The sequence below is a fragment of the Cibotium barometz genome, chromosome 40 (assembly GCF_041138505.1).
Source record: "Cibotium barometz isolate CiBa-2024 chromosome 40, ASM4113850v1, whole genome shotgun sequence".
Taxonomy (NCBI): Eukaryota; Viridiplantae; Streptophyta; class Polypodiopsida; order Cyatheales; family Cibotiaceae; genus Cibotium; species Cibotium barometz.
In genome coordinates this window covers 31,084,716-31,111,768 of record NC_141085.1, presented here as the reverse complement: position 1 = coordinate 31,111,768, position 27,053 = coordinate 31,084,716, and the positions used below count along the sequence as shown (strand labels likewise).

At 48.4% G+C, this 27,053-nt stretch overlaps 1 protein-coding gene across 1 annotated transcript; it reads right to left on the bottom strand.

Moving 5' to 3' along the window:
- Window positions 1-184: 184 nt before the first annotated feature.
- LOC147615405 (mitochondrial import inner membrane translocase subunit TIM14-1-like) lies at window positions 185-25,238 on the bottom strand. Its single transcript, XM_086779502.1, has 3 exons — window positions 25,104-25,238; window positions 24,823-25,001; window positions 185-547 (listed from the first exon to the last, which is right to left on the bottom strand). Exons 1-3 carry the CDS (start codon window positions 25,104-25,106, stop codon window positions 391-393), a joined length of 339 nt encoding a protein of 112 aa, XP_086635628.1. The 5' UTR covers window positions 25,107-25,238; the 3' UTR covers window positions 185-390.
- Between the last annotated feature and the right edge of the window lie 1,815 nt (window positions 25,239-27,053).

Below are 27,053 nucleotides of genomic sequence, written 5' to 3'. Positions count from 1 at the left end.
ACACACACACACACAAACCCTCTCTCTCTCTCTCTCTCTCTCTCTCTCTCTCTCACACACACACACACACACACAACGCACAGAAACCTCCAAGTGTTATTATTCTTACAATAGAGGCATCTCTTCTGCCTGACCTTTCACTACTCCTAAAACAGAAATAAAGACACCAACCTTGTGAGCTGTGTAATGAGAAAACAATATGAACTATAATCCACATCATTGTTGTGAACCTTGTTGAAACCTGTTTTTACAAATGACTCTCAAAGAATGTGGCTACAACTATTGACTTCGTGATAGTCTGCTCAAAAAGCTTTAAAATATCAAGGCTGGCAAGCCTGACAGACTGCACAGCTGTATCAGTTCTCATGCTCTATCTAGATGCTGCGAAATCTAGAAAGCAGAAGCACCACCCCTTGTTTGTCCAAGTAGCAAGTCTTTTGCCTCGTTTATCTTAGATGCCAAGTAATCACTGCCTCCAGTGTCAGGATGGTTAGCAGACATAACTTTCCTGTGTGCCTCTTTAACCTTGGCCTGTGCCACGCTCTCTCTGTAGCATGAAAGAAAGTGAGAATTAATTTCTCCAAGATACATTCAAGAAAGGTACAACAATTGGTCAGTGGCAAACATGCATACGCCAGCCCAATACCCCCCCTCACAAAAAAAAAAGAGATCAAAGACAGCACCACACCATTTACTAAAAGTAGAGTCTTCTAACAGTCTTTTTTTTTTCTTTCACAATCTTATGGAAGCCATGGATTGTGATACACCTGCCCCTACAGTGCTGGCCGCAGCTAGTTTGGCATGGCTTTGGGCTGCATTTTAGGCAGCCAGACCTGCAGTTTATGCAATTGTGGGCCAGCCACCGAGCTTTCTTGGACAGCCCCATATATTGAAAAATATTATGGTCGTGGGAGCTGGCCAACAGCTCCACAGCCCCCTATATATAGGGCCGAGGTCATTGTTCAATATCTCAGTACCCCTGAAGTTTTCCTGCAACAAAGCCTTACTCAAGAGCACGAAGAGCTGGTTCTGATCTGCAGCAGTCAATGTTGGTCTCAGCAGTTGTTCCCAACAGCAGCATTTGGTTGTAATCAGGGAGATCTACTTGCATTCTATTTTGTACTTGGGCAACAATCTGTTAAAACTTTTACTTGTCGTGTGCTTACATTTTGTGTTCCATCTCTCTCTCTCTCTCTCTCTCTCTCTCTCTCTCTCTCTCTCTCTCATAAACTCTTGCAAGCATATCATAGTGGGTATTAGAGCCTAACCTTGCTATAGATCGATTTGCACACAGGTAGTTGCAAACTGCAAACACCGTAAATGTTGACACCACAGATGAGACCTACTGCCAGTTTGATTTATAAGCTTAGGGCTAGCAAATTTTTTTCTTTTTTGACATCCCAGTTTGTGTTGACTGCCTTTGTGCATTTTTTGAGTTTCTATCATGAGCGCAGATGCAAAGCAACCATGTTCGCTAGCATGTAAGCTTGTTTGCTCAGGTCACCATTTGGCCGCCCAAGTGGTCTTCCCCTATTTTGTGTCAAGGTAGGGGAGGCCAAGGAGCTTTGTACCGCCCATACTGAGGCTAGTACTCGTCTCACCTACGCGAGGCCAGGACTCGTCATCCGTAGTGTGGCCACAACGTGGAACCCACTCTTAGGGATCCTAGTTTCAAGTTTCCCAATGAGAGCCAGTTCTGTGCTCAGGAAGACCTACTATCTACAGGTTTCAAGAACGGGAGATGTATCCATTGCATAATGCATGTGCACGGATCTCTGCTTGCTTGAAACTGATTTTGCATGACTAGTTCTCGTGTGATTGCCTTTATGACGTGTCCAATTCACGGGCAAGGGACGCCCACCCATGAACCGTGCGAGTGCCGTGTATTTTGACATGGTTTGTGGCATGTGAACAAGTGGCAAGTATTCATTTAACCCTTGTTTATTTCTCCAAGGGTTTTATAACCTTTATTGTTCACATTCATTACACTAGTTCTGTAACTGGACACTAAAGTGTCCTGTTTCTCACCAAAACTTTGGAATTTTTTGGGGAACCTAGAAACAACATTTCTACACCTTGTTTCAACCATAGGTCGGTTAAAAGTCAAAAAATAAAGGAGATTTTTCATGATGTCAAAACACAAGCTATATTAGAAATTTGACAAAAAAGTACTTATGAGCATTAAGAAGAAACTTCAAAAGCTGTTCAACAGGGAACGTGCGTGAGCCCGCTGCCCCCTGCGCCTCCCCCATCGCTGTCGCCGCCGCCTCCTCCCCCCTCTCCTTCACCCGCCTGTCCCCGCAGCCCCTCCCCTCTCCCGCTTTCATCCCGCCTGCCCCCCTCAGCCCCCCCGCCTGCGCCGCTTGCCCTCCCTCCCCTTTTCCACGCCGCCCTCCTCTTCCCCCCTTCGCCTTCTCTGCGCAGCCCCCCCTCGCCCTCCTTCCTCCGCCTCCCCCCCCCTTTTCCGCCTCCTTCCTTTCTTCCCCCCCCCCTCGCATCGTCGGCCTCTCAGCCCTCCGTCCCTGCTTCTCCCTTTCTCCCTGCCTCAGCCCCCCGTCCCCTTTTTTCCTTTTCCGCGACTTCCGCGAAGTGGAGAGGTTTTTTCTTGGGTTCGTCTCGTCGATTCAGCCAGTACCTGGTCTTTTCCCCCAGGAGGACTCCATGGCAGCCTCTCCGTCAGCCCCGACCGATACAGGTCTTCGACTAGACTTCTCAGATGCAGAGCAGCAGCTTCTCGCGTCCTCCGTTTCTTCTTTGGAGGCCTCTTCCTTAGTTTGCAAGGTGGTGGGTAGCCGCCCAATGCGGAGAGAGCTACGCGACCTACTGCAGGGTAGCCTCATCGGCGAGACTGCAAGAATCGTCAGCGTGGATTTTTTAGGCCGCGGCTACTACCAGGTGGAGTTCGAGTCCCCACCAGCAGCTCAGAGGGTGCTGGCTCGGAGCCCCATTGCCCTACGCTCCTCTCGGGCGTTCTTGGCACGATGGACCCACGGTTTCGACCCATCGTCTGATCCACTGGCAGGCGCGACTGGATTCCCCATCACCGTCTGCTTTCCAGGTCTCCGAAGGGAGTACTTGCCCCTCTTGCCGTCCATAGGCAGGGCTTTCGGGCAAGTGGTGGAGGTGCCACAGACCGCGGCCTCAGTGGTTGCTCGGGCAGCAGGACTCCCGGCCATTCGTGTTGTGGTTCCGTCACCGGAGTCCCTCCCGAAGACGATCCTCCTCCCTTGTCTTTCTGGAGGACATCTGATACAGCGCGTGGAATATTCGGGCCTCCCCGACCAGTGTTTCGCATGTCGGGAGATGGGCCATCTCGCACGCGCATGTCCCCGCAAGGGGGTTCATCCTTCACGCTATGCTACCTCTGGACCCCCTGCAGGAGACCCGAGAGGTGGCCATCCACCTCCGAGATCGGACATCCCTGGCTCGCCACAGCAGGCGCCACCATCGGACGAGCAGGCTCCGGCGGAGAACGCCGCGCAGACCCAGGAGGCTGGCGGCTGGCAGGAGGTTCGCCGGCGGAAACGCCCGGCCCGCAGGGACCGTCGCAGACGCCAGCAGGCAGCACAGGCTGGCGGACAGGCTGGTGGACAGGCGACTCCGGCTGGCGTACAGGCACCTACCCGCATTTATGCTCCTGTCAGGGATAGGCGGCCTGCAGGTCCCACCCCGATGGACGAGGATTCAGACTCAGTGCCCGTTGTTGAGGCCGATGGTGGAGCCTCCCACGTGGAGACCCCACTCCCGCCTCCCCCCGCGGGGGACCCTGCCCCCTCCCTGGAACAGTTTCCTGAGGATCCCCGGCCGCACTCTGCGACCCCCGGCTCCCCTCCCCCCCTCCTGGAGAGCACTCTCCCCTCCCCCCCCTCCCCCCCCCCCGCCCCCCCCCTCCCACCTCCTCCGGCGGCCCCCCCTGACACCTATCCTCTGGCAGATGCCTCTCCATCCTCCCCTCGCTCTCCCCCCTCCTCGCCGCGAGCCCCCATCCCTCCTTCGGCCTCTCCAGGATACTTCGCCAGACCACCCACTGCCCCGGGGCAGCGCAGCTGGGTAGGCCAGAGTTCAGTCCAGCGGCTGTTTCACCGACACTCCGGGCCGGTGGAGATGGCGATCCTAGCTTCGCCCGCCACAAAGTTCTCTCCAGCATCCCCTGGGGGGCCCCCGCGAGTGATGGGGCTACCAGTGGATTACAGTTTTTTCAGGTGCCTCCAGCTGGATGCTGGCCCATTCGAGACACTGGTCGCGCCCTTGCGAGTCTGCGTGGTGTGCCATCCCTCTCGTTCTCCTTCAGTGGTGAGCAGCATGGTGGCCTTCTCCTTTCCTCTCAGCGTTGCCCCAGACACAGCATGGGATTGCAACTCTGTAGAGGAAGTTCTGCGTGACCAGATACTGGAGTTTTCTCACCACTTCAGTGACTTGGGGCTCACGGACTTATTGCAGACCCGACTACACTCAGCCCGCATGAGCCTGTTTGGTATAGGAGATTGGCGGGTGGATCCGGTCCACACATCAGTTGAGGCGGTGCTACTGATTCTCCTCCATGCCGCCCCGAGGGTGCAGCCTACCTTTCGATATTTATATGCTGAGGATTGGTCTCACGCCTATGCCCTAGACAGGGCGAAGGCGGAGTGGGGCTGGACACAGACACAGGTCACCCTCTTTCTGGAGAGACTCCGCACCCGGACAGACAGTGACTATTCTCCCTCCAAGCCGGCGCCCAAGACTCACAGAGTGGAGGGCAAATCATCTGGGCCGGCTGAGAGGGGTGAGCCAGTGGCGGCTGCTTCACTTGCCACAGCTCATCCATGAGGATCCTCTCATGGAACATCCAGGGTCTCGGTGGACATCGCTGCTACATTGGTCGGGGCAGACTTCGCCAGGAGATCCAAAGGGCCCTCGTTGGAGGACCCATAGATATCCTCTTCATCCAGGAGCACCACCTTTCTGCCGGGCGTACCCGCACCTGCGGGAAGATCTTGCCAGGCAGGAGTCACACCTTTTGGTCCCCGGCATATGGCCCCCAGGGGAACCAGGGCGGAGTATGCATCTCAGTCAGCGAGCAGCTTCTATCCGAGGTTGTGGACTCTGGCACCCTGGTTCAGGGTCGAGCGCAGTGGATCATCCTTCGGGTTGGGGAAGACCGCATTGGCTTCCTCAACTTCTACGCCCCTAACGGGGCGCCCGGGCGAGCCGAGTTCTGGAGCACCATTAGGCAGTCCCTCCCCTTGGCAGACCACTGGTGCCTAGGAGGGGATTGCAACATGCTGGAGGATGCAGAGGACAGGATGGGGGGCAGCCAGGAGACCATTCATGGGCCAGAGCTCGCTGCCTGGGAGGAGCTTGTACTACAGGTGAGAGGCCAGGATCCGTGGACTCTCCCGGAGTTTGGCCGGTTGCAGGGGAGTCTATCTTTCTCGCGCTCGGATAGACGGGCCACAGGAGTTAACCTCTCCCGCATCGATAGGTTCTACATTGATGAGTGGGCTTGTGATAGAGGTGGCACTGTGGGCATACTTGCAGGCTCCTCGTTTTCAGACCACTTTCCAGTGCTTCTCCAGATTGAGGACCCTACGAGAGGAGAGCGGGGCCAGAGTGTCCGGATTCCAGATTGTCTCATAGAGGAGCCTGAGATCGCGATCAGAGTTGAGCAGGTCTGGCAGGAGCTGCAGTTCAGGAGAGGATCGGCAGCCAGTGATCTTGCCAGTGGCTTGCAGGAGATCAGTCGGATGCTCAGACTGGCTGCCATGGACCGTCTGGAGGCCTTCAGAGAGCAGGAGAGGAGCCTTCGGAGGAGTCTAGCGTCCCTCCAGAGACTCCAGGAGAGAGATCCCCTGAGCCCTTGGATCTCAGAGCAGATGGAGACAGCTCGCACTGAGATCAGATCCATCGAGGAGAGGCGGGTGGAGTTCCGATTCCATGCTCGGGCTTCTTTTTGGACTCAGGCTGGAGACAAAGTGACTCGGGATTTCTTTGAGGCGACTGGGCCTCGCTTCAGACGAGAGGGTCTCAGGCGGCTTCGCCAGGCTGATGGCCAGGTTGTGGTGGATCCACCCAGGGTTCGGGCGATAGCCACAGATTTTTACAGGGATCTTCTCTCTGCTGAGCCAGCAGACGACAGGGTGAGAGAGGCTAGGGAGGCAGTCTGGAGCTTCACGAGACCCGTTGTGCCGGCCCATTTGCAGCACTCCCTTCTCTCCCCCTTCTCGGATACGGAACTGGAGGAGGCTCTTCAGGCATTACCTCGGGGCAAATGCCCAGGAGAGGACGGTCTCTCAGTGGCTTTCTTCCAGAGGTACTGGGGCCTCCTTCATAGGGGCTTCAGATTGGCTTTCCAGGAGATTATGGAGACGGGAGTCATGCCGGACAGCATGGCAGAGGGGTTGATTCACTTGATCCCCAAAGAGGGAGGAGACACACTGGAGATTAGACAGTGGAGACCGATCACCTTACTAGGCACGGCCTACAAGGTCCTAGCTAAGGCGATCAGCAGGCAGCTTCAGCCTCACCTTCCGGACATCATCCACTCCACGCAAACAGGCTTCATCCAGGATAGGAGCATCCTGGATAACATTTTCTCTTTCTGGGAGGCTACGGCTTTGGCTAGATTTCGGCAGGAGGATCTGGCGGTGCTCCTTCTCGACTTCGAGAAGGCATATGATCGGTTGGACTGGGCCTTCCTGGAAGGCACTATGGAGAGGATGGGCTTCCCCCCTCAGTGGATCCGTGGGGTCTCTGCACTCTACACTTCGGCTCATAGCCAGGTGCTGATACAGGGCGTGTGCGGAGAGAGATTCCAGCTCTCGCGCTCGGTGCGGCAGGGGTGTCCCTTGGCGCCCTTTCTTTTTCTTTTTGTGGCGGAGGCCATGAGCACCTTCTTGACGGCACAGGATACAGGTTTGAGGGGCCTCCAGCTTCCCATCCGCACCTCGGAGGAGCTCCTAGACTCGGAGTTTGCGGATGACACTGCTGTCTATCTTCAGGGAGGTGAGGAGAACCTCCGCCGTTTCGCCTCAGCCATGGACAGGTTTTGCAGAGCTTCGGGCGCTTTGATCAATTGGCACAAGTCGTGTGGGCTGTGGGTCAGTTCTATGCCCCCCCCGACTTGGAGGCCAGTTGATGGTTTTCAGTGGCTGCCCCCCGGCACTACAGTGCGTTATTTGGGATGCTATGTGGGCATTGATATATCTCCGGAGCAGCAGATAGCCCCCCTTCTTCTGAGCATTCGGAAGAAGCTTCTGTATTGGAGTACCGCTCGTTTATCTCTGGCTGGCCGAGTAGTTGTGGCCAACCAGGTTCTGCTCGCTACCATGTGGTACATCACTTCTTGCTGGGCCTTCTCTCGGGCGTGCATTGGCCAGGTGCAGAGGCTCATCAGGAACTTTCTTTGGTCCGGAGGCGACGGGCGACCCGCCAGGGCCAAGGTGGCATGGGCTGTGATCACTTAGCCGAGGGAGAGAGGCGGCCTGGGCATTGTAGATCCTATTTGCCAAAGCCGAGCTTTGCTTGGCAAGTTGGTAGTTCGTGGTCTCCTACCAGGCGATGAGCCGTGGAAGGAGTTTCTTGTTTCCAGGATGCTCAGCCGCACTCCTTCTCTTAGCGGCCCCTGGACCCCCAGCATCAGGTGGATCTTTACGGAGCAGCGATCCAGAGGAGTGGGCCTTGGCTTCGAGGAGCGTTTTGCAGCCAGCCTTCTGAGGGCCTGGGCGCATCTGAGGCCGTCCCTCTTCCAGACTCCCCCGGGCACCGATGAGGAGCGCCTGAGGCAGCCATTGATCTGGAACCCCTTGATTCGACTTCCCAGTGGCCATATGGTTGGCTCGCGGTCTCACGTGTCGTGGGGCCCGTTGAGCTCCGGCCCGGCCCAGTCCCTAGATGACTGGATATGCTTTCAGGAGCTGCCTCCAGAGGCTCAGGAGAGGAGGCTCAGTGGGATGAGGGGCAGAGAGTTGATGAGACAGGACATTGAGGCGGCCATCCCCCGGGAGTGGCGGACCCCAGTACAGGACCCTCCACCTCCACAGTGGATGGGTGTCTTTACTCGGCATGAGATCCTTCTAGCGGTCTGCGGCACAGCGGAGAGAGTCACCCCACTCACTTTCGAGGTGGGAGAGGGTGGCCAGCTTCAGAGGACACGACTAGATTTGGATGGGCTCCAGGGTTGCATTCTTCAGAGGGTACGGGTGGTCGGCTTCCATCAGAGGCAGTGGCATGTAGACCCCTCACCGGCCTCGATAGGGGAGGACTGTTCTTGGAGATTATGGGCTTGGGACAGCAGGCCTCTTATTCGCCTTTAGTGGGACCCAGGTGAGTGGTTTTGGCGAGATCCCTACTCGGCCCCTACCAGCCCTGCCATCCCCTTTTTTCAGTACACAGCGAGGCTGGGGCGGCGGATTCAGAGACACAGGATAGCGAGCACCCCGGCAGCGGCTGAGCATTGGCGGCGACAGGGGCTCTCCCCCGCCTTTCTTAGGGACTTCTGGCAGTGCCTTTGGGCCAGTTTCTGGCCCCGGAAGGTGACGCTATTTCTCTGGCTCACAGCGCATAGAGGATTGGCTGTGGGGGCTTAGCTAGCTTTTGGCAGACACCCAGCGTCCTGCCCTCGGTGCGGCCATGCACAGGAGACACAGCGGCACTGCTTATGGGATTGCCCACAGGCACAGCAGGTCTGGCAGCGCGCTGTCAGGATGGTTTTTGCAGGCTCACCAGGTGAGATGTTGGTGACGTGGGGTGCGGTGGCTTGGGCCACGGACAGCGGCCCTGCACTTGGATATGAGGACGTCCCTGGCAGTGTGACCATCCAAGTCTCTGACAGGGCGATGGCGGTGGTTCCGACGCCAGACTTCTCTTCGGCAGCCTCTCAGGAGGGGGTCGGACAGAGATGGGAGATGATCAGCAGCATGACGGCTTGGCACATATGGAGAGCCCGATGCAGGGAGGCCATTGACCACCAGGCGACTCCACCGGCGGAGGTCATACAGGCCCTCTGGGTGGACATCATTCACACCTTGAGAGGACACTGGGGGAAACTCCAGGGCGACTCGGATCGCATGAGAGGGCGCCGCAAGGCTTTCCTCCGCACTTGGCAGCCTGGCCCTTTCCTCACCGTGAGGGACGAGGATGTCACTTGGCACTATAGGCCGCCAGTTTGGCTTTTCTCACCTCCCTCATGTACTACTAGGTAGCCCCCCCCAGAGAGCGGCCAGCCACGGGGGGGAGCTCAGGTGTTCATTGTGTTTTCTATCCCTCCTTGCGAGGTGAGCTTTGTAGCCATATGGCGTTTTCTCATTAACTAATAGAAGGATCATTTCTCCAAAAAAAAAAAAATTTGACAAAAAACTCTAACTTGAAATTTTCATTGAAATTTGAAGCTGTTTTGTCAAAAATCCCATAAAATGCCTATAACTTCTTGAATAAATCATGTTTTTCATGTTTGTAAAAGTCAATTGGTAGAACTTGGGATTTCAAAACAACACAATCTCCTTTAGGTCCTAGTTCCTAAGCTACTTGTGAACTATAACAAAAATCTCATAATTACCAAGATGCTGAAAAAGAGAAAAATTTTGGCCTTCCAAAGGTACTTCCATAAAACTAAGGTTATGTTAGTGCAAATTGGCAATCGGAAATGATTCTATAGTTCAAAACCAAGTTAATACATATTTTTTGGGGTCCCAAGCTCAAGTAAATCTTGCTACTTGAGCGCTATCTTAGTTTTTCAATCATGCTACATTTTTCAAAATTTCTAAATTCTCTCTCAACAACCATGAAACAAAGGTTTTAGGTGCCCAAATTATGTTTGTACAATGTACCTTAGCGGGATTATTCTATACAGACAAAATGTTGCAAGTTTACTAAGGAATGTAATGCGTTTGACTCAAGAATCTAAATCCAGAATTTTTGTTGTGTACAGTTTTGACATTTTGAAACAATTAATATTTGTAGCTTACCAAGGGGCTTTTACATATAACTTTAAGATCTCAATGGATAGAGTAAGCATTGTATCATCTTAAAAAACTTGCAATGGTTTGGATACAAATGGATGCTAAAAAGTGGTGTATCAAACACACACAACTTCCTACTATTTTAGACACTCTCAATTGAATTTTATTTCATGTGAAACTTGGCAAAATCTTTGACACAAATATGAAATAATTACTTGGAATTTTTCACGAGGCTTAGTGATTTTTTTCTCTAAGCTTATAAGGCGGTTTTCTCAAACCTGAGTTGCAGTCTCATGCAAGTCCTATTTATGGGTGTAATTCCTTATCGTGCCAGCATCCAAATTGCAAGGTTACATTTTTTAAAGACACACTAGGTCACATATTCAAACTCCTCAAGAGGGATTTTGAATATGTCTTTCCTAGCGCAAGTAGCATTTTATTTGCATCGTCCGAAAAAGGACACTTAAGTGTCCTTTTTTGGTACCAAACTAGTGTTAAAGTCGGGCACCAGCCATTACCCAATGCCCTGGACCCAAGGGATGCAGGTTAGGGCAGCCCAACCAGCGGGCACCCTTTTGACCATGTAGACACACGTGTGTGTGTGCACCAAAAGGAGGTGCCCACCTTGGTTTGAGGTGGTCTATGCCATGTGGCACACAGGGGTTGGACCTCTCCACCTCCTGCATACCAACCATGCTCGCAACTGCTCTCTCTTTCGCACTATTTGGAGGCTGGTGCATCTCTCCCTGCTGCTCATCTACAAGTTGACTATCATTCACGCCTCTTGCTGGCTGCTGTACAGCTAAAAACCCTACTATACCTACAGTACCCGTTGAAAAAAACTCCTATACCTGCAGTACTTGCTGGAAACCCTACTGTGCCTGCTGTACAGCCTACAGTGTGCTATTCTAGCTGAGAACCCTACTTTACCTGCTGTACTTACAGTAGTTCCTGCTGCACCAACTATTGTATTAGAAGTACCATCTGTACCTCTTGTATCAGCTGTACATCCTCTTGTATCAGTTGTACATCCTCTTGTACCTGATGAATATCACATTACATCTACTGTACTGGGTGTATTTGATGGGAGAATTAGGGTTAGGTCATGTGGGAGACATACACAGAGAAGCAAGGGAGAGAGAGAGAGAGAGAGTTGTGGGGATCATAGTTTTTTCAAACGTCAATCAAACGTCAAACGCGAACGAGTATGAAAGTATGATACGAGTTTGATTCAAACCCTTGACCTGAATCAAACGCAACCCTAATTTTTTAGCATTTTTTAAACAAATCCATATTTACTTGAACATTAAAACATCATAACATGAAGCACCTCAAAACTAGCAATTGAATTGAAGCAAATGAAAATTGAAAATTGAAATGCGCATTGTGCACTGCGCAAAGTTCAAACTGCAGTGTAGACTCTAGAGTGACTAGTGTAGAGTCTAGACTCTAGAGAACAAAAGCCAGCTGATACAAAATGATAAAGCCAGGGGAAAAAACCCCTCCTAAAGAAGGTAAAAAGTGCCCTGGCAACTACAGAACTAAACAACAAGGAAGGAAGGGGAGATGGTCATGACTCATAGTAGGGATAAGTCAACTCATGAGGCATGAGTGTGTGACTCCCCTATCACACATGTATATTGCACTAGTACACATAGTGCACTTAGTACATTAAAAGTACTAAGTGTACTATGTACTATAACTTATGGGCTTGTACACACTATAAGGGTGGGCATAACGCCTTTACCCCAACAACCTCCCACTTAAAGGCAAAGTGCCCTTAAGTAAAGGAAAAGAAAAAATCAGCATGTGCATGATAATATACAAGGCCATATCAAGGCTGAAACTGGCCTCATCCAATGCCCATCAAGTGTTTGCAATGAGCAAACCGCTCCGGAGGCAAACTCTTTGTCAACAGATCAGCCGGGTTGTCATCCGTGTGAATCTTAACAAGCTGAATTTGCTTGTTCTCTATCACCTCTCTGATGAAGTGATACTTCACATCCACATGCTTCGTCTTTGCATGAAAGACAGGGTTCTTTGCCAACTGGATGGCACTCTGACTATCACAATGCAACAATGGAATATCCCCTGTATAGCCCAAATCAACCACTAACCGAGATAGCCATAATGCCTCCTTGCAAGCCTCTGTGGCTGCAATATACTCGGCCTCTGTAGTAGATAAGGCAGTGCACTTCTGCATCCTGGATATCCATGACACAGCACCTCCTGTGAATGTAAATACATAACCGGTAGTAGACTTCCGGTTATCTGGATGACCGGCATAATCCGAATCCGTGTAACCATGCACTAATGCATCCTGTTTGCCAAAGCAAATGCACATATCCTGTGTGCCCTTCAGGTATCTCATGACACCTTTCACTGCTTCCCAATATTTCTTGCCAGGGTTGGCCATGTATCTAGAAACCACTCCCACTGCAAATGCAATGTCCGGCCTAGTAGCAACCATGGCATACATGAGACTGCCACAAGCTGAAGCATACGGAATCTTGGCCATATCAGCCCTGTCACTATCCGACTGTGGGCTGTCCATAGCACTGAGTTTCACATATGGAGGCAAAGGAGTACTAGTCTTCTTCCCCCCGTCCATATTGAACCTCTGCAAGACTTTGCCAATGTATTCCTTTTGAGACAAATACAACACATGCTGATTTCTGTCCCGAAGTATCCGCATACCCAAAATGTGATTTGCATCACCCAAATCCTTCATATCAAAGGTTTCATGCAGCCTCTTTTTCAATGCATCCATCTCTTTACGAGATTTCCCGGCAATCAACATATCATCAACATACAAGATGAGGATCAATAGACTGCCATCCAAAGCTTTCTTGGTGTACAAGCAGTGATCTATGTCACTTCTCCTGAAATGCTGTGATTTCATGAATGTATCAAATTTATGATACCATTCTCTTGGTGCCTGTTTGAGCCCATAAAGACTCTTTTTCAGCTTGCATACAAGCTTCTCCTTTCCACTCACTGCATAACCCTCTGGCTGCTGCATATATATCTCCTCATGGAGATCACCGTGAAGAAAAGCAGTCTTCACATCCATCTGAATCAAGTCCAGATCATCATGTGCAACCAAAGCTAACACAGCTCTAAGTGTGGTCATTTTGACCACTGGAGAGAAGATCTCCTCAAAGTCCACACCATATTCCTGCTTGAAGCCCTTAGCCACTAACCTGGCTTTGTATCTTGGCTTTGCATCTGGTGCAACTTTGAGCCTGTAAACCCACTTGCAAGGCAAAACCTTCTTGCCTGCAGGCAAATGCACCAACTTCCAAGTTCCATTTTTATGCAGAGAATCCATCTCTGACTTCATGGCACGCTGCCATAGAGCCTTGTCTGCCCTCTGTAAAGCCTCCTTATAACATGAGGGCTCCCCACAGTCAGTAAGCATCAAGTAGTCAACCCCTGGAACAAACCTGTCAGGGGCTCTAGAGGGTCTTGTGGACCTCCGTACCCAATGACCATCATTTGCAGGTTGATGTCCAGCCTGCATATCACCCATTGGTGGCTCCTGTTCCATGCCATAAGGCTGAAATATCATGCCCGGTATCTCCTCTAACTGTGGTATATCCATAGGGATCCATTTTCAACACCATTTAAGGGCTGGTTTTCCTGCTGTAATGGCTGATTTACAGCCCTTTGTTGTTGTCCATGATGTCCATCATTATCAAAGATGACTCTGCCAGGCTCCTGTTGCCTTGCAGGCTCCTTATACATGCATGTTTCATCAAAAATGACATCATTGCTGCGTATGATCTTTCTATTCATGGGATCCCAAAGTCTATACCCCATTTCACCTCTGTCACCATATCCTAGGAATATGCATTTGTGAGACTTGGGATCAAGTTTGGTGCGCATTTCCCTGCGTATGTGCACGTACGCAACGCAACCAAACACTCTCAAGTGCTTGTATGACGGAGGCTTCCCTGTCCATACTTCCTCTGGCACTTTCCCACCAAGCCTCGTGTTAGGTGACCTATTTATAAGGTGAACGGCTGTCATAACAGCTTCAGCCCAAAAACCATGAGGTAATGCAGCATGTGACAACATAGAACGGACCTTCTCCTGTATGGTCCTGTTCATCCTCTCTGCTGTCCCGTTTTGTGGAGGATCATAAGGAGTAGAGAGCTCCCTCTTGATGCCTTTAGCATCACAAAAGTCCTGAAACTGTTTGGACATGTACTCTCCACCATTGTCGGAACGCAAAGCCTTCAGTGTTTTGCCAGTTTGATTCTCAACAAGAGCAACAAACTTCTCAAACACTGAGAATGTATCACTCTTCAAACGAAGAGGATAAACCCACACCTTGCGTGTGGCATCATCAATAAAAGACACAAAGTATTTTGCCCCTCCCAAAGAAAGCTGAGGCATCTCACATACATCTGTATGCACAAGCTCTAACTGAGCATCTTTCTGTCCAAGAGCTTTCTTGTGGGGGCACTGTAGTTGCCTACCATATATACAATGCTCACAAAACTGAAAACTTGAAAACTTTAGAGAAGGCAAGTAACCCAAACGAGACAATTGCTCCATTCCCTTGACACTCATGTGTCCCAACCGGCTATGCCACATAGAGATTTCCGGCAGCTCGGTTGCATTTACATTAGCATGGTGACAAACACCTGCATGCATAAAGTAAAGAGTGTCCACTTTAGAGCCTCTGGCAACAACCAATGAGCCCTTACTAATTTTCCACTTTCCACTACCAAATGTGGTAACATAATCAGCATCATCAAGCAGTCCAGTAGAAAGCAGATTCTTCTTGATCTCAGGCACATGCCTGACATCATGGAGCATAAGCTGTGAGCCATTTGAAAATACAAGCCTTACATCACCTCTGCCAAGAATCTTGCATGCATGGTTATCACCCAAATAAACCACTCCTTCATTGCCAGCAGTGTACCTGACAAACAAGTCTCTGCAACCTATGACATGAAAGGAGGCACCTGAATCAATGATCCATGAGTGCATACCATGACCACCTGTAAGAAGTGAATGAGCATCAACAAGTGAAGACGTAAAGAGGACCTCATCCTCACTGCCACCTGCATGTGACACATTGATTTCTTCAATCTTGACTCCACTTTTGCCCTTTGGCTTTACATCTTTGGCTTCATCCTTCTCTTTGTCTTTGCCTTTTTCCTTTTCTTTTTGATCATTTTTCCATTTGTAGCATTGCTTTTTAATGTGTCCCTTCTTGCCACAATAATGGCATTCCAAATCCTTTTTGGAGCGAGACTTGCTCCTTCCCCGTTCTTGGCTTTTTCCCCTTTGCTGGGATCTCCCACGTGCATTCATTGCATTGGACTTTCCAACAGAGTTGTTTTTCCTGTTCATCTCTTCTTGAAGAAGAGCACCCTCAACATCTGCATATGACAGCATAGCATTCGAATTGCTAGTGGCTGTCCTGAATGTGTCCCAACTCTCTGGCAAAGTGCATAACAGAAAAGTGGCTTTGAACTCATCGTCCATTGCCAACTTTTGATTAATGACCTGGCTGACAATACCATTAAACTCATTTAGATGGGCTGTCATAGACGCCCCTTCCTTCATCTTAAGACCTATGAGTTTCTTCAACCAATACACTTTGCTTGAGGCACTTTGTTGGGCATACAAGTCCTGCAATCTCTGCCACATTCCCCAAGCTGTCTTCTCTTCACGAATGCTGAAAAGTAATGAGTCTGACACAGACAACATGATAGTAGATCTTGCCAGCTCATCCATATCTTCCCACTCTTCAGCAGTAAGAGAAGCGGGCATCACACCCCTTTCTTTGATAGGCTTGTGCTGCTTTTCCTGGAGCAACACATTGTAGCACTGGGTTTGCCAAATATCATAATTATGCGAGCCTTCAAGCTTCTTGATGTGAAGCAATGAAGAGCTCTCACCTGTGGTTGCCATAGCAAAATGCAACCTGTCAATGCCTGACTCCCTGCAAAATGTGCAAACACTGCACCAAAAGCACACAAAGTGCTCACAGTTATTCTCCCAAGCTTTATCTCCCACTGCGGAAGCACAAATGCAACTTTTTCTCCCACTTTATGTGATGAAAAACACCAAAATCTGGTTGCTGCAGATTTTGGACAGCACCTTAAATGTGCTCTTTTGCCCTTCCAAAGTACTGTACAACAGTACCAAGTGCTTACAAATGATGTACCAAACCTGTACCGACAAGTACAGCAACTGAAATTGAACCTTTTGGTCACTCAAAACAGTGTACAGCCATGCCAAAACATGCACAAAGCTGTGCCAAATCTGTACCAGTAGGTACAATAGCAATAAATGCTCTCCTGGCTGTCCAAATGAGTGAAAATCAGACTTTTACAGTCCTGTACACTGCATACAACAGTCCCGAACAGAAATTGGGCAAAAGCCCCTTGACTGCAAGCTGATTTTTGAGGATTCAAGGCATAAATGTCTTGCATGCTGCTTTGCCAAGCTCAACAAGCATACAAACTTGAAAAGCCCCTTGATTTACAGATCAATTTCTGATCATACATGGTACATTGACGCACATGAAGGCATCCAGAGTGTTCACGATGCTTCCCCCTGGCCACATATACATCCAATACATGAAAGCCCCTTGATTTACAGGCACATTGAGTGCTTGTAAGGCATCAGCACATTATCCACAGCATCAAATGCGATCGTCTGCATGCAAATCAACCAAATCGGCACAAAAGCCCCTTGATTTGCACTGCAATTTGCTGCAATTTTGCCCAAATGTGCAATTTTTCACATCATACAGCATGTATGAGTGCTTAATTGCACAATTACATCAAAAGCCCCAAATTTCGACATCCAATTTCCTGCAAATTGATCCTGATTGTGACCAATGTCCTGCAAATTGATCCTAATTGTGACCAATGTCACCCAATTTTGCCAATTTTGCTCAAAATTGAGCAATTTGACACCTGTATCTGCTCAATTGTTGATTGTACTTGCTCAATTGCAAATCCCAAAAAAAAAATTGAGGAAAATACCTTGTAATTTTTGATTTTTCTTCAATTTGCAAGCTGTTGCAGGAGATGGGGGCAATTCTTGCTGCTGCAGATTGTTGGTGCAGAAAGAGTGCTCTTGTGATTTGCTACGGGGGGATCATCCTCCATAAGCTACCCAATCAGCCGCTCAAAGGGTCCGGCCATGGCTTCCACAGCTCGAGACAGTGCCGTGAGACCACCTCCTCCTCCAGGGTAGCTAGCCGTCCCCTCAACAACGCTTTCTTTGGCACAGGTCTCGGGTTTGGAGCGGCTCTGCCCAAGAAGATCGCTGCCAGGCCAGTTGCTATCCGCGCTCAAGAGAAGTACCAAGTGATCGAGCCTCTGAATGGAGACCCCTTCGTCGGTGGACTAGAGACGCCAATCACGTCGACGGGCTCCCTTCGCTACTGACCAGGCGTCGCCTTGTATTCGCCTTCGCTCAAGCCTTGTGCTTCGTATTGCTGCTGTGCGCTTCGCTCGCCTAGTGCCAAGCTACAAGACGGGCTCCGCCCAACGATTCTTCGCTCGTGTGCCTTCGCCTAGCATATGAACGCCCAGCGCTAGCCTCCTCGCTGCCTCAGCCACGCTACACGATTAGCGTGTGTTGACGTATTCGCTATGAGCGCCACCCGCCTACAGCAGCAGCCGCTGGTGGCCACAAAGCGCAACAAGCTTATCGCCTGAGTTCGCCTCTTCGCTCGCCTAGCTTCTCCTTTGGCCTCTTCACCGAGTAGCAGCCTGGGCAGCCACGTGGGCTGGCTGCGTGGGCAGCTGGTTGGCCAGCCCCTTTTGTGCTGCAAGGAGCAGGGCGACCAGGAATCAGCAAGGCGACCAGGAATCAAAAAGGGGGGGCGGCCAGCAGAGCAGAAGAGGGAGGAGAACCTGGTGACCAAAGCTCTGATACCAGTTGATGGGAGAATTAGGGTTAGGTCATGTGGGAGACATACACAGAGAAGCAAGGGAGAGAGAGAGAGAGAGAGAGTTGTGGGGATAAGTCAACTCATGAGGCATGAGTGTGTGACTCCCCTATCACACATGTATATTGCACTAGTACACATAGTGCACTTAGTACATTAAAAGTACTAAGTGTACTATGTACTATAACTTATGGGCTTGTACACACTATAAGGGTGGGCATAACGCCTTTACCCCAACAGTATTTGCTATTAACCGGCTGTGTGTACTTGTTTGAGGAGTACCTGCTATTGGAAACCATGTACTAATACCTATTCGTGTGCATGTACGTGTTTGTGTACTTGCACCAAGAAGGCTTGAGCCACAGTCTCTACGAGGGTGTAAGCCAAGCTCTAGTACGAGCAGGTGTTCGTCCGTGGTCTTGGAATAACAGTTTCGCGTTCACTTTCCTTCAGGTGTATGTATGGCTAGGTTACTTTGACCCAGTTGACGAGTCTCGCATCGACAATCTACTCCGACACCACTCTTCTTTGGGTAACTTGTCCTCATATTTGCATTTGCATGGCTAGGTTACTTTGACTCAATTGATGAGTCCGGCATCGACAATCTACTCCGACACCACTCTTCTTTGGGTAACTTGTCCTCATATTTGCATTTGCATGGCTAGGTTACTTTGACTCAATTGATGAGTCCGGCATCGACAATCTACTCCGACACCACTCTTCTTTGGGTAACTTGTCTTCATATTTGCATTTGCATTGGATTATCCGGCTAGAAAGCCCTTGGAATCGTGTACACAGTTTATTTCAGTATTGTTGGGGGGCCGGCCTGTTCGTGGCCCCAGTGGTGGTGTATTGTGCAGTGTTTGTCTTTGTAGATTATCATGTGCAACGATGTATCTTTCAGTTGTGCATCGCAGCAATTACATTTTGAGTATTGACACATGTAATGTTCACGAGACTATGCCCAAGGACGTTCACACCTAGCCGGTGTAGTTACAATGGTATCAGAGCACAGTTGTTTCCGTACACATGCTTCTGATGCCTTGGGTAATAGGCATATGCATACAAGTTATGTGGAGAAGCAAACACGGGTGGGATAGCACTCTCAAAGCCAATAGGGGATGCATGAAGATGACCCAAATGTGTTGAAGGCCGAGATGGAACGTCTAAAGAGACAATTGAATGTCAAGGAGGAAGAGTTGAAGATGTTTCATAAGAACCCACAAGTTCAAAAGCTTATGGAGGCCACAAAAGCCGCATCTATGATTGCACATACTATGGACTCTTTGGCCAGGGAATTGGGTGTGAACCCTCGTGAGGTAGCTCTCAACTACCTTACACACACTGGAGATTTGGTGAAGGGCCAAACAGGTGAACTTTGTAACAAAGAACCCCCACGGGTGTAGACAAGTAATGCTATGTCTCGTAATGCTACCTTAATCGCACTGGAGATTTGGTGAAGGGCCTAACATGTGAACTTTGTAACAAAAAAACCCCGTGGGTGTAGACAAGTAATGCTATGTCTCGTAGGATAAAGTCTTATGTGCACAAGGACGAGGCTTCAATGACTTCCAAGCATGTGATGGACATTCTCAGGTACTGGTCCAGAAGAGGCAGCCAGATAAAGAGTATGAACCAAAATTTAGAAGCATCAGGGTGCAGATGAGGTAGTAGCTTCGACTTGGAGCCAGGGCATGGATGATGCGCTTTCGACTGAACCAAGTAGGAATACATGAGCTGTCGGCTGCTTACACAAGGTGGGCGGCTGGACCAACCAGAGGCGGCTGGACCAAAACAGAGGAGCGTTGGGTTTTATGGATTTAATGCCAAGACTGCTGGCCGACTGCTGGTCGGCCAGTTCTCCAAGGAATCAAAAGGCCTATAAATAGGCAAGGTAGCTCATCATTGTACTCATTCAGTCCTTTAGGGATTGGATCCTTAGGGTCCAAGTAGGGACCAGAATTTTGGTGTTTATCACCCTTTTCATGAAGACAGCCTAGGGCTGTAGAAGAGTACCTTTTTGTACTATAGTAATATACTGGATTTTCCAGCACACCTCTCTCTCGCTACTCTCTCTCCATTTCTGCGTTTTGCATCAGCAAGTTTCCAAGAGTGTTTAGGGCTGAAAGAAGACTCCCAGAGCTTCCGCGTATTACATTGGTATCAGAGCATCAGGCTCAGCAAAGCTAAACACTGAATTAGTTCCAGATGATGGTGTATAGGTCCAAGGTACAAGAAAGTACACGGATACGAAGCCCAAGGCAAGGAACACAGAATCGGGAAGAGCTCCTAGGAGGTTTGTTGGTGGTGTTCCACAAAGCCAGAAGGGATGGCAGTCCTGTGAGCCAGATAGGTTCTCGGGCAACGGTCCCAAGGGAGGTTTATCCTCCAAGGGGTGATGTGAGAGTGCCAGACTCATTTCTCAGGAATGAAGACCAAGATAGTGTTCAAAGTCATGGCAGGACTGGATTGTGGACTAGATGGAACAAATGCATACATCTTATTTTGAGACACAGTGGTTTTGGAGACCGGGCCAGGTTTTCAGTGAAAAGGGTTGCCAAAGTTGGATGGATGACAGAGGAACTTCGGGAATAGATTGGGATGATGACAGTCATCCAAGAACAGGTTGGAATCCCGTCATCATGTTTAGCAGAGGGGGATGTCACGTGCATGAAAGATGCCATGGACATTCTCCGGTGCTGGTCCACAAGAGGCAGCCAGATAAAGAGTATGAACTAGAATTTAGGAGCATCAGGGTGCAGATGAGGTAGTAGCTTCGACTTGGAGCCAGGGCATGGATGATGCGCTGTCGACTGAACCAGGTAGGAATACATGAGCTGTCGGCTGCGCTGGGTTTTATGGATTTAATGCCAAGACTGCTCGCCGACTGCTGGTCGGCCTGTTCTCCAAGGAATCAAAAGGCCTATAAATAGGCAAGGTAGCTCATCATTGTACTCATTCAGTCCTTTAGGGATTGGATCCTTAGAGTCCAAGTAGGGACCAAAATTTTGGTGTTTATCACCCTTTCCATGAAGACAACCTAGGGCTGTAGAAGAGTACCTTTTTGTACTATAGTAATATACTGAATTTTCCAGCACATCTCTCTCTCTCTCTCTACTCTCTCTCCATTTCTGCGTTTTGCATCAGCAAGTTTCCAGGAGTGTTTAGGGCTGAAAGAAGACTCCCAAAGCTTCGGCGTGTTACATAGCCTCCACTACGCATGGATCGGGAAAGGAAAGAGATGTACATGGCAAAGAGAGTGGCAAACAAGATGTAAATGTATATGTGATGCATGATTCCTGTGGGGAAAGTGTTGGGCATGTTAGCCACTGTACTTTGTCTATGGAATTGGCCAGAGGAGAGTCCCATCATGGGCTGAAAATTATGCATAATGTGGGGACAGCCAAAGTTGATCATGAATCACCCGTTACTTATGCCACTGAGTGTGCCCATACCTGTCTTGATGCGTTTTGCTACTAGGTCTGGCCGCCACTGATGTCTTCTTGGTGGCTGCATTTGCCTTCCCTTGGCTGCCCTTGAAATGGTGCATTAATGGGCTGAATGATAGCTTGCACCTACACAGCTACCTTGTTGTACTTGAAGATGATGAAGATGATGATCTAAGCGCTTGAGTGTTCATCTGCCTCCTTATGCTTGGGCTGAACACTCTGCTCATGTTGCAAGATATGATCTTGTTACAGGACTGAGTATTTTACCTCTTTTCTTAAGCATTGCTAGCCGGGTAGCAGCCCTCCAGCGCAACTAGGGGGCAGCCGGGTAGTAGCCCTGCAGCACAGCAAGAAAAAAAATCGGGTTGCAGCCAGCGCAGTGTTGAGGTGGCCAAGGGGGAGAGCAGCCGGGTTGCAGCCAGCGCAGCAGGTCTGGTAGCCGTCGAGGTGACGTGGCGCTGCCACGTGGTGTGGCTGACTGCAACACAAACCGACAGGCTGGACTGCAGGTTGTGCTGAACGGCGAGAAGGCGCACAGTTCAGTAGCGAATCCCAAAGCGCAAGAGAGAGAATCGTCAAGAAGCAAAACGCAAAGGGAAAGCAACGCTGAAAACAAAAACGCATATCCTGTGTGCAAATAGAATTTTTTTAAATTAAAAAAAGAAGAAGACAGAAAAGCATTCGTAGAAGATTTTATTAAAAGGGAAAAAGCTATGCTTTTTACCCCAAACTTGTATAAAAAGGTGGGCCACGGATCTTTGTATGCACAACAAACTTGGGTGAAAGCTTCAAGGAGACTCCTTCTACGTGAAGCAAGGAGATCTCTTCTCGGAAGTTGTACAAGGGCTACGCCAACTTCAAGTGATAAATAAATACCTGCGGGGGTGCCACGCTTTGGGGCCTATCGGTCTCTTGTGCAAGAGCGCTCTAGCTCCATCTCTTGATCTTCTTTTGCAAAGTTTATTATTATTCCGTTTCATCAAGAGTTTTAAGTGTGATTAAGTTGTGCTCACCGCCCGTCAAGTCTCTGAAGGTAGGTTTTAGATCCACACTTATAGCTGGGCTGCCTTTACCTAGGGCTAGGTAAGGCTCGGGTTGGCACCACTCCATGTTCACACCACTTTATAGTAGTGTCCTGACAAAAACGTAGCCAAAGACCTAAAAAGTGTTCACACTTGGCTTGACCTCTTGCTCGAGACTCGTACAAGGGACTAATGCCGGCTTGAGCTTCCCCCAGCACCTAACCAATGGTCTAATAAGTGCCCAGCTAGCCCGCACAACATTACACATCTTGCAAAGAGAATTTACAAAGACTTGTGCCAATAGTAACAAGGAACAGCCATTGTCCAACCCGAAAACGTTGTTTCTTGAGAGTCGCCGTTTCTGTTTCCGTTTCTCGGTTTCCTAATCTCCAATAAAAAATCACCCATTGATTTATTTCATCTAGTGCTCGCATAGTGATTTTCTACAAATTTTGTTCACTATTTATTTCAAATTATGACAGTGTACTCCTCAAACTTTTCCCTAGTTATTAATTTTTTCATTATTTTTATATTATGTATCATTCATCCACCGTTTCCTAGCCGTTTCTATTTCTTAGTTTTGAGCCGTTGCCATTTCCCAAAGGTCGACCGTTTGTGCCCCAAACATGACTGACATGACCCTAACCTAGATGGTGCCCGACAACTCATCCCTTGGCCTAGGGCTCACAACATGCTCGAGGCCCATAAAAAAGGAGATTATCTGCCTTAGAATCGAGAATAATGTCCACGTGGCACCCTAGGATAAGTGGCGCACCTGACAACCCTAGGCCCTACTGAGACTACCCCATGCTTACATCAGAGGGGGGTGTCCTGGTGGTATGGGACACCAAGGCTTTGCACATGGAGCCAAGTCTCTAGGTGCTTCTAACCTCCAACTTGGGGGTGGCTCTATGGTTGGGAAGTGAGCTACATGCCAGTGTCCTTATGCTCCTACAATTGGCTAACCACGGGTGGTTTATACGATATGATCCTAACACTCTCTCTCAACATCTCTTCCACATAGCACAAGTATAACAACAAATAGACATTTGAACTACCTATCTATTCTTAAGGGACTTCGTATTTAATCATTCCTCTAAAAATTAAGCCACAGGTCTCATTCATTTAGTTACATCTGAAGCCGCACGAGTAACAGGAGCAGCAAGCACCCATGACCTTCTTCTAGTAGAATTATTCGCTATGGGAGAGAAGGCTAAGATCCTAACTTATACATGAACCTACCATTTTCAATGATAGGCAAAAGAGTACTTGCTGGCTAGTTTAACCTTAGATGAGCTCATTCTGACCTTGCATGAGTGCATTGATGGACTCATAGTGGAGACATATCAAGCTGCTTGAGACAAGATTGAAGAAGAAGAATTGGCTTTATTAAACTCATTCTTCAAAAGGTTAACTTACTTATGTTAATCATTTCAGACTCATCACATTGCTCACAATGTGTTTGCCTAAAGCCTTATATATATACCTAGATGAATCCAGGAACATGCCCAAATTCACCTTATAAGAAAGTTCAAGTTATAACCTCATGGTTGTCCATCCACAAGACAATATATATGCCTAGATGAATTCAGGAACATGCCCAAATTCACCTTTTAGGAACGTGCATGTTATATACCCATTGCAGTCAACCCACAAGACTATATAACTATCAACTCCATTATGCATAGCATGGACTAGATACTACGACATCCCCACTAACGTCATCAGTGCCCAATAGTGGGTGTATAACTCTGTATCAAGATATTCTCTCTCTCACACACACACACACACATAAGAGCATATATTCACACAAAGACAATATAACCATCAACTCCATTATGCATAGTATGGACTAGATACTACAACATCCCCACTAATGTCATCAGTGCCCAATAGCGGGTGTAGAACTTGGTATCAATATATGCTCCCACACACACAAACCCAAGCCTTGCCTGAAGCTTGGCTGACTAATCAAAGTGCCTTTCTGAAACCAGCACACTGCTTGAAGGCAATCCTAAACCCCTTGTTGTTAATCGTTTGAGGAGGGGAGGAGAGGGGGATATAAAGTTTTAATTATGCTTGCAGGCCAAGTCAGATTGTGGACAGAAAGATCCTGACAGGCAGAGTGTGACAGAAACCGGATAATAAGAGCAGGGAAGACCATAAAAGAGACTACATATGACAGGAAGGGGGGGAGGTAAAGCCTGCCCAGAAAGCCTAGTAACCCGGACACCCTGCCATGTCTTTTCATTTGTTATGTGCAGGGCCCTTCCAAGTTCCAGGGTTTTTTTCGTTGATCTTTGATGGGCGGTTCACTTAAAGAAATGTCCAGTCTCGCTCTGTTATCTACAGTCCTTTTAAGGATTTTGCAGGGATGTACCAAATGACGGAAAAATTTGACAAAGGGCTGCGCATAGGAAAAACCCTAGATTTAGTACAGTAAACGAGTACGACCGTCAAGAGTGATGGGGGAAAGAAAAACATACCTCACACCAAGGATGAGGGCGGCTTCTCGCCGGGTCATGACGGGCTGGAAGCCACCTTCGTAGAACTTGCGCACGCGGGGGACTCTGGGCCTCGTTTTAAAGGCCTGCCACGCTTGAATGCTGTACTTCCCCGCCAAGGCGGCCGCTGCAACTGTAAGCCCCGCTATCAAGGGCGATGCCTGTAAAACCACCAACAACACAGTTAAATACATCTCTCTCTCTCTCGCTCTCTCTCTCACACACACACACACACAAATCGCTGCACATATAGAAAAACCTACCATGACGCTTTCGAACGCAAGAGGAGGTATCGTCAGGTAGTAGCTCTGAGAGAAAGAATGACTGCGCTTTCCCGAAAGTATATAATCGTACTATGCCGTGGTGTCCAAGCAATTCGTGTGTGTGTGTGTGTGTGTAAGTTGTGTGTTTGTGTTCGTGTGTATAATCACTAAAACGTGTGTGTGTGTGTGTGTGTGTGTGTAAGTTGTGTGTTTGTGTTCGTGTGTATAATCACTAAAACGTGTGTGTTTGTGTGAGCAAGCAATTCGTGTGTGTAATCACTAATACGTGTGTGTCTATCGGACACATGGGAAAAAATGCTTTGAACTCAAACGAGGAGTTTTTGCAAGAGCTTTTTTTTACCTGTGCCAAGTTTGGGCATTTGGCCTCTGAATGTCCCACATTGTTATTGCATCCTCCAGTTGACTCAGTCCCTCCTAATCTAATCATGAATGATTCAATGCCTCAAACGAAATCCCCTTCTATTAAGACAACTAGTCCACCTCATGTGGTTAATATTTGTGTCCCTTCTGCTCCGATGAATGAATGATTCGATGCCTCAAACGAAATCCCTTTCTATTAAGACAGCTAATCCATGTCATGTGGTTAATATGGGTGTCCAGACTAGAAATAAAGGTGGACCACATGCACAAGTGCGTTTTGAGCCACCTCAGAAACATTTTGTAGCAAAAGAGAAAAGCATGCCGGATGATTAGGGCTAGCAAACCCTGTATCTAAGAAAAATGATCAATGTGAAACCTCGACCATTGTAGTCCCACACTTGGGCAAAGGTCACTACATCCGAGAGTAAGGCATCCACTTCTACCCATGTTGGTGTGCTGGAATGTTGTGGGCTGATGCACTTAAGGGTGGAAATTACAAAGCAAGTAGGATTGACATGGCTTTCACGTAATGAACATGCATGCACCAATAAAATGCTTGACATATAATGTACATGGCTTTCTTTTAATGAACATGAATGCACCAATAAAATGCTTGACATATAATGTACATGGGTTAAATAACCCAAGAACTTGGAGACTACTTTGGAACTATGTATATAGGATGAAACCTGATAGTTGCATTTTAAATGGGCAGGCTTATGAATTTGCCTTGCTTTGGCAAAAACTTATCCAGTTTCCATGGATGACTAATGCATTTTTGTGTGGTGATTTTAATTAATAACTCGCTGACAATAATTGTGGTCGATCTCACATGGTTGCGGGTCAGAGGACCTCATGGACAAATACATTATGTTGTCTGAATGCAATAGATATATGGAAAGAAATTTGTTTGGATGTAAAAGGGTTTACATTCCATCACAATGCTCTTATTGGTTTTACCATGCTCATTTGGATCATTGGTATATTTTAAATGCTAATCATGTTGATCTTCATGCATGCCATATGTGGGTTGAGTATTCCCTTGGACTCTCTGATCATGCTCCCTTATGGTTGGGTCTTTATTTGGATGCTCCCATTGATGATATACAGTTCCCCACCAAATGACTTTGTATGGTACATAATAGTTATCTCACTCACTCACCCTGTTTCGAGAAATGGTGTGTGCTATTATGGGTGCCCTAAAAGCTGAAATGTATGAGGACACAGACATTGCTTGGTATCATTTTGCAATGTGAATGTAAGGAGTAATAACAGATTATGGAAAATGGTACTAAGGGAAAGAAAGACAATAAATCACTTGGCTGAAAAAATCAACGAAGTACATAGAATCTTATGCAATTGAACCAAGAGTGCATTGCTTATTTTCAACATTCTTTTGCTTCACCCGCTCCATTAACAGCTACTGTTTCTAATACTCGTCTTGAGCTCCTATCTAAGATGGTGTCAATTATGGATGCACAGGAAGCAAGAGACCTTGAACTTCCTTTTTCAGCTTCAGAGCTCGGTGGTGTTGTTAAATCTTTAGGCTAATAGAAATCGCCAGGTTGG

Excerpts from the sequence above, each read along its gene's own strand:
- LOC147615405 (XM_086779502.1), bottom strand. Across the intron at positions 548-24,822 it reads GCCCTCATCCTTGGTGTGAG|AGAGAGCGTGGCACAGGCCA; the intron begins GTATGTTTTTCT and ends TTCATGCTACAG.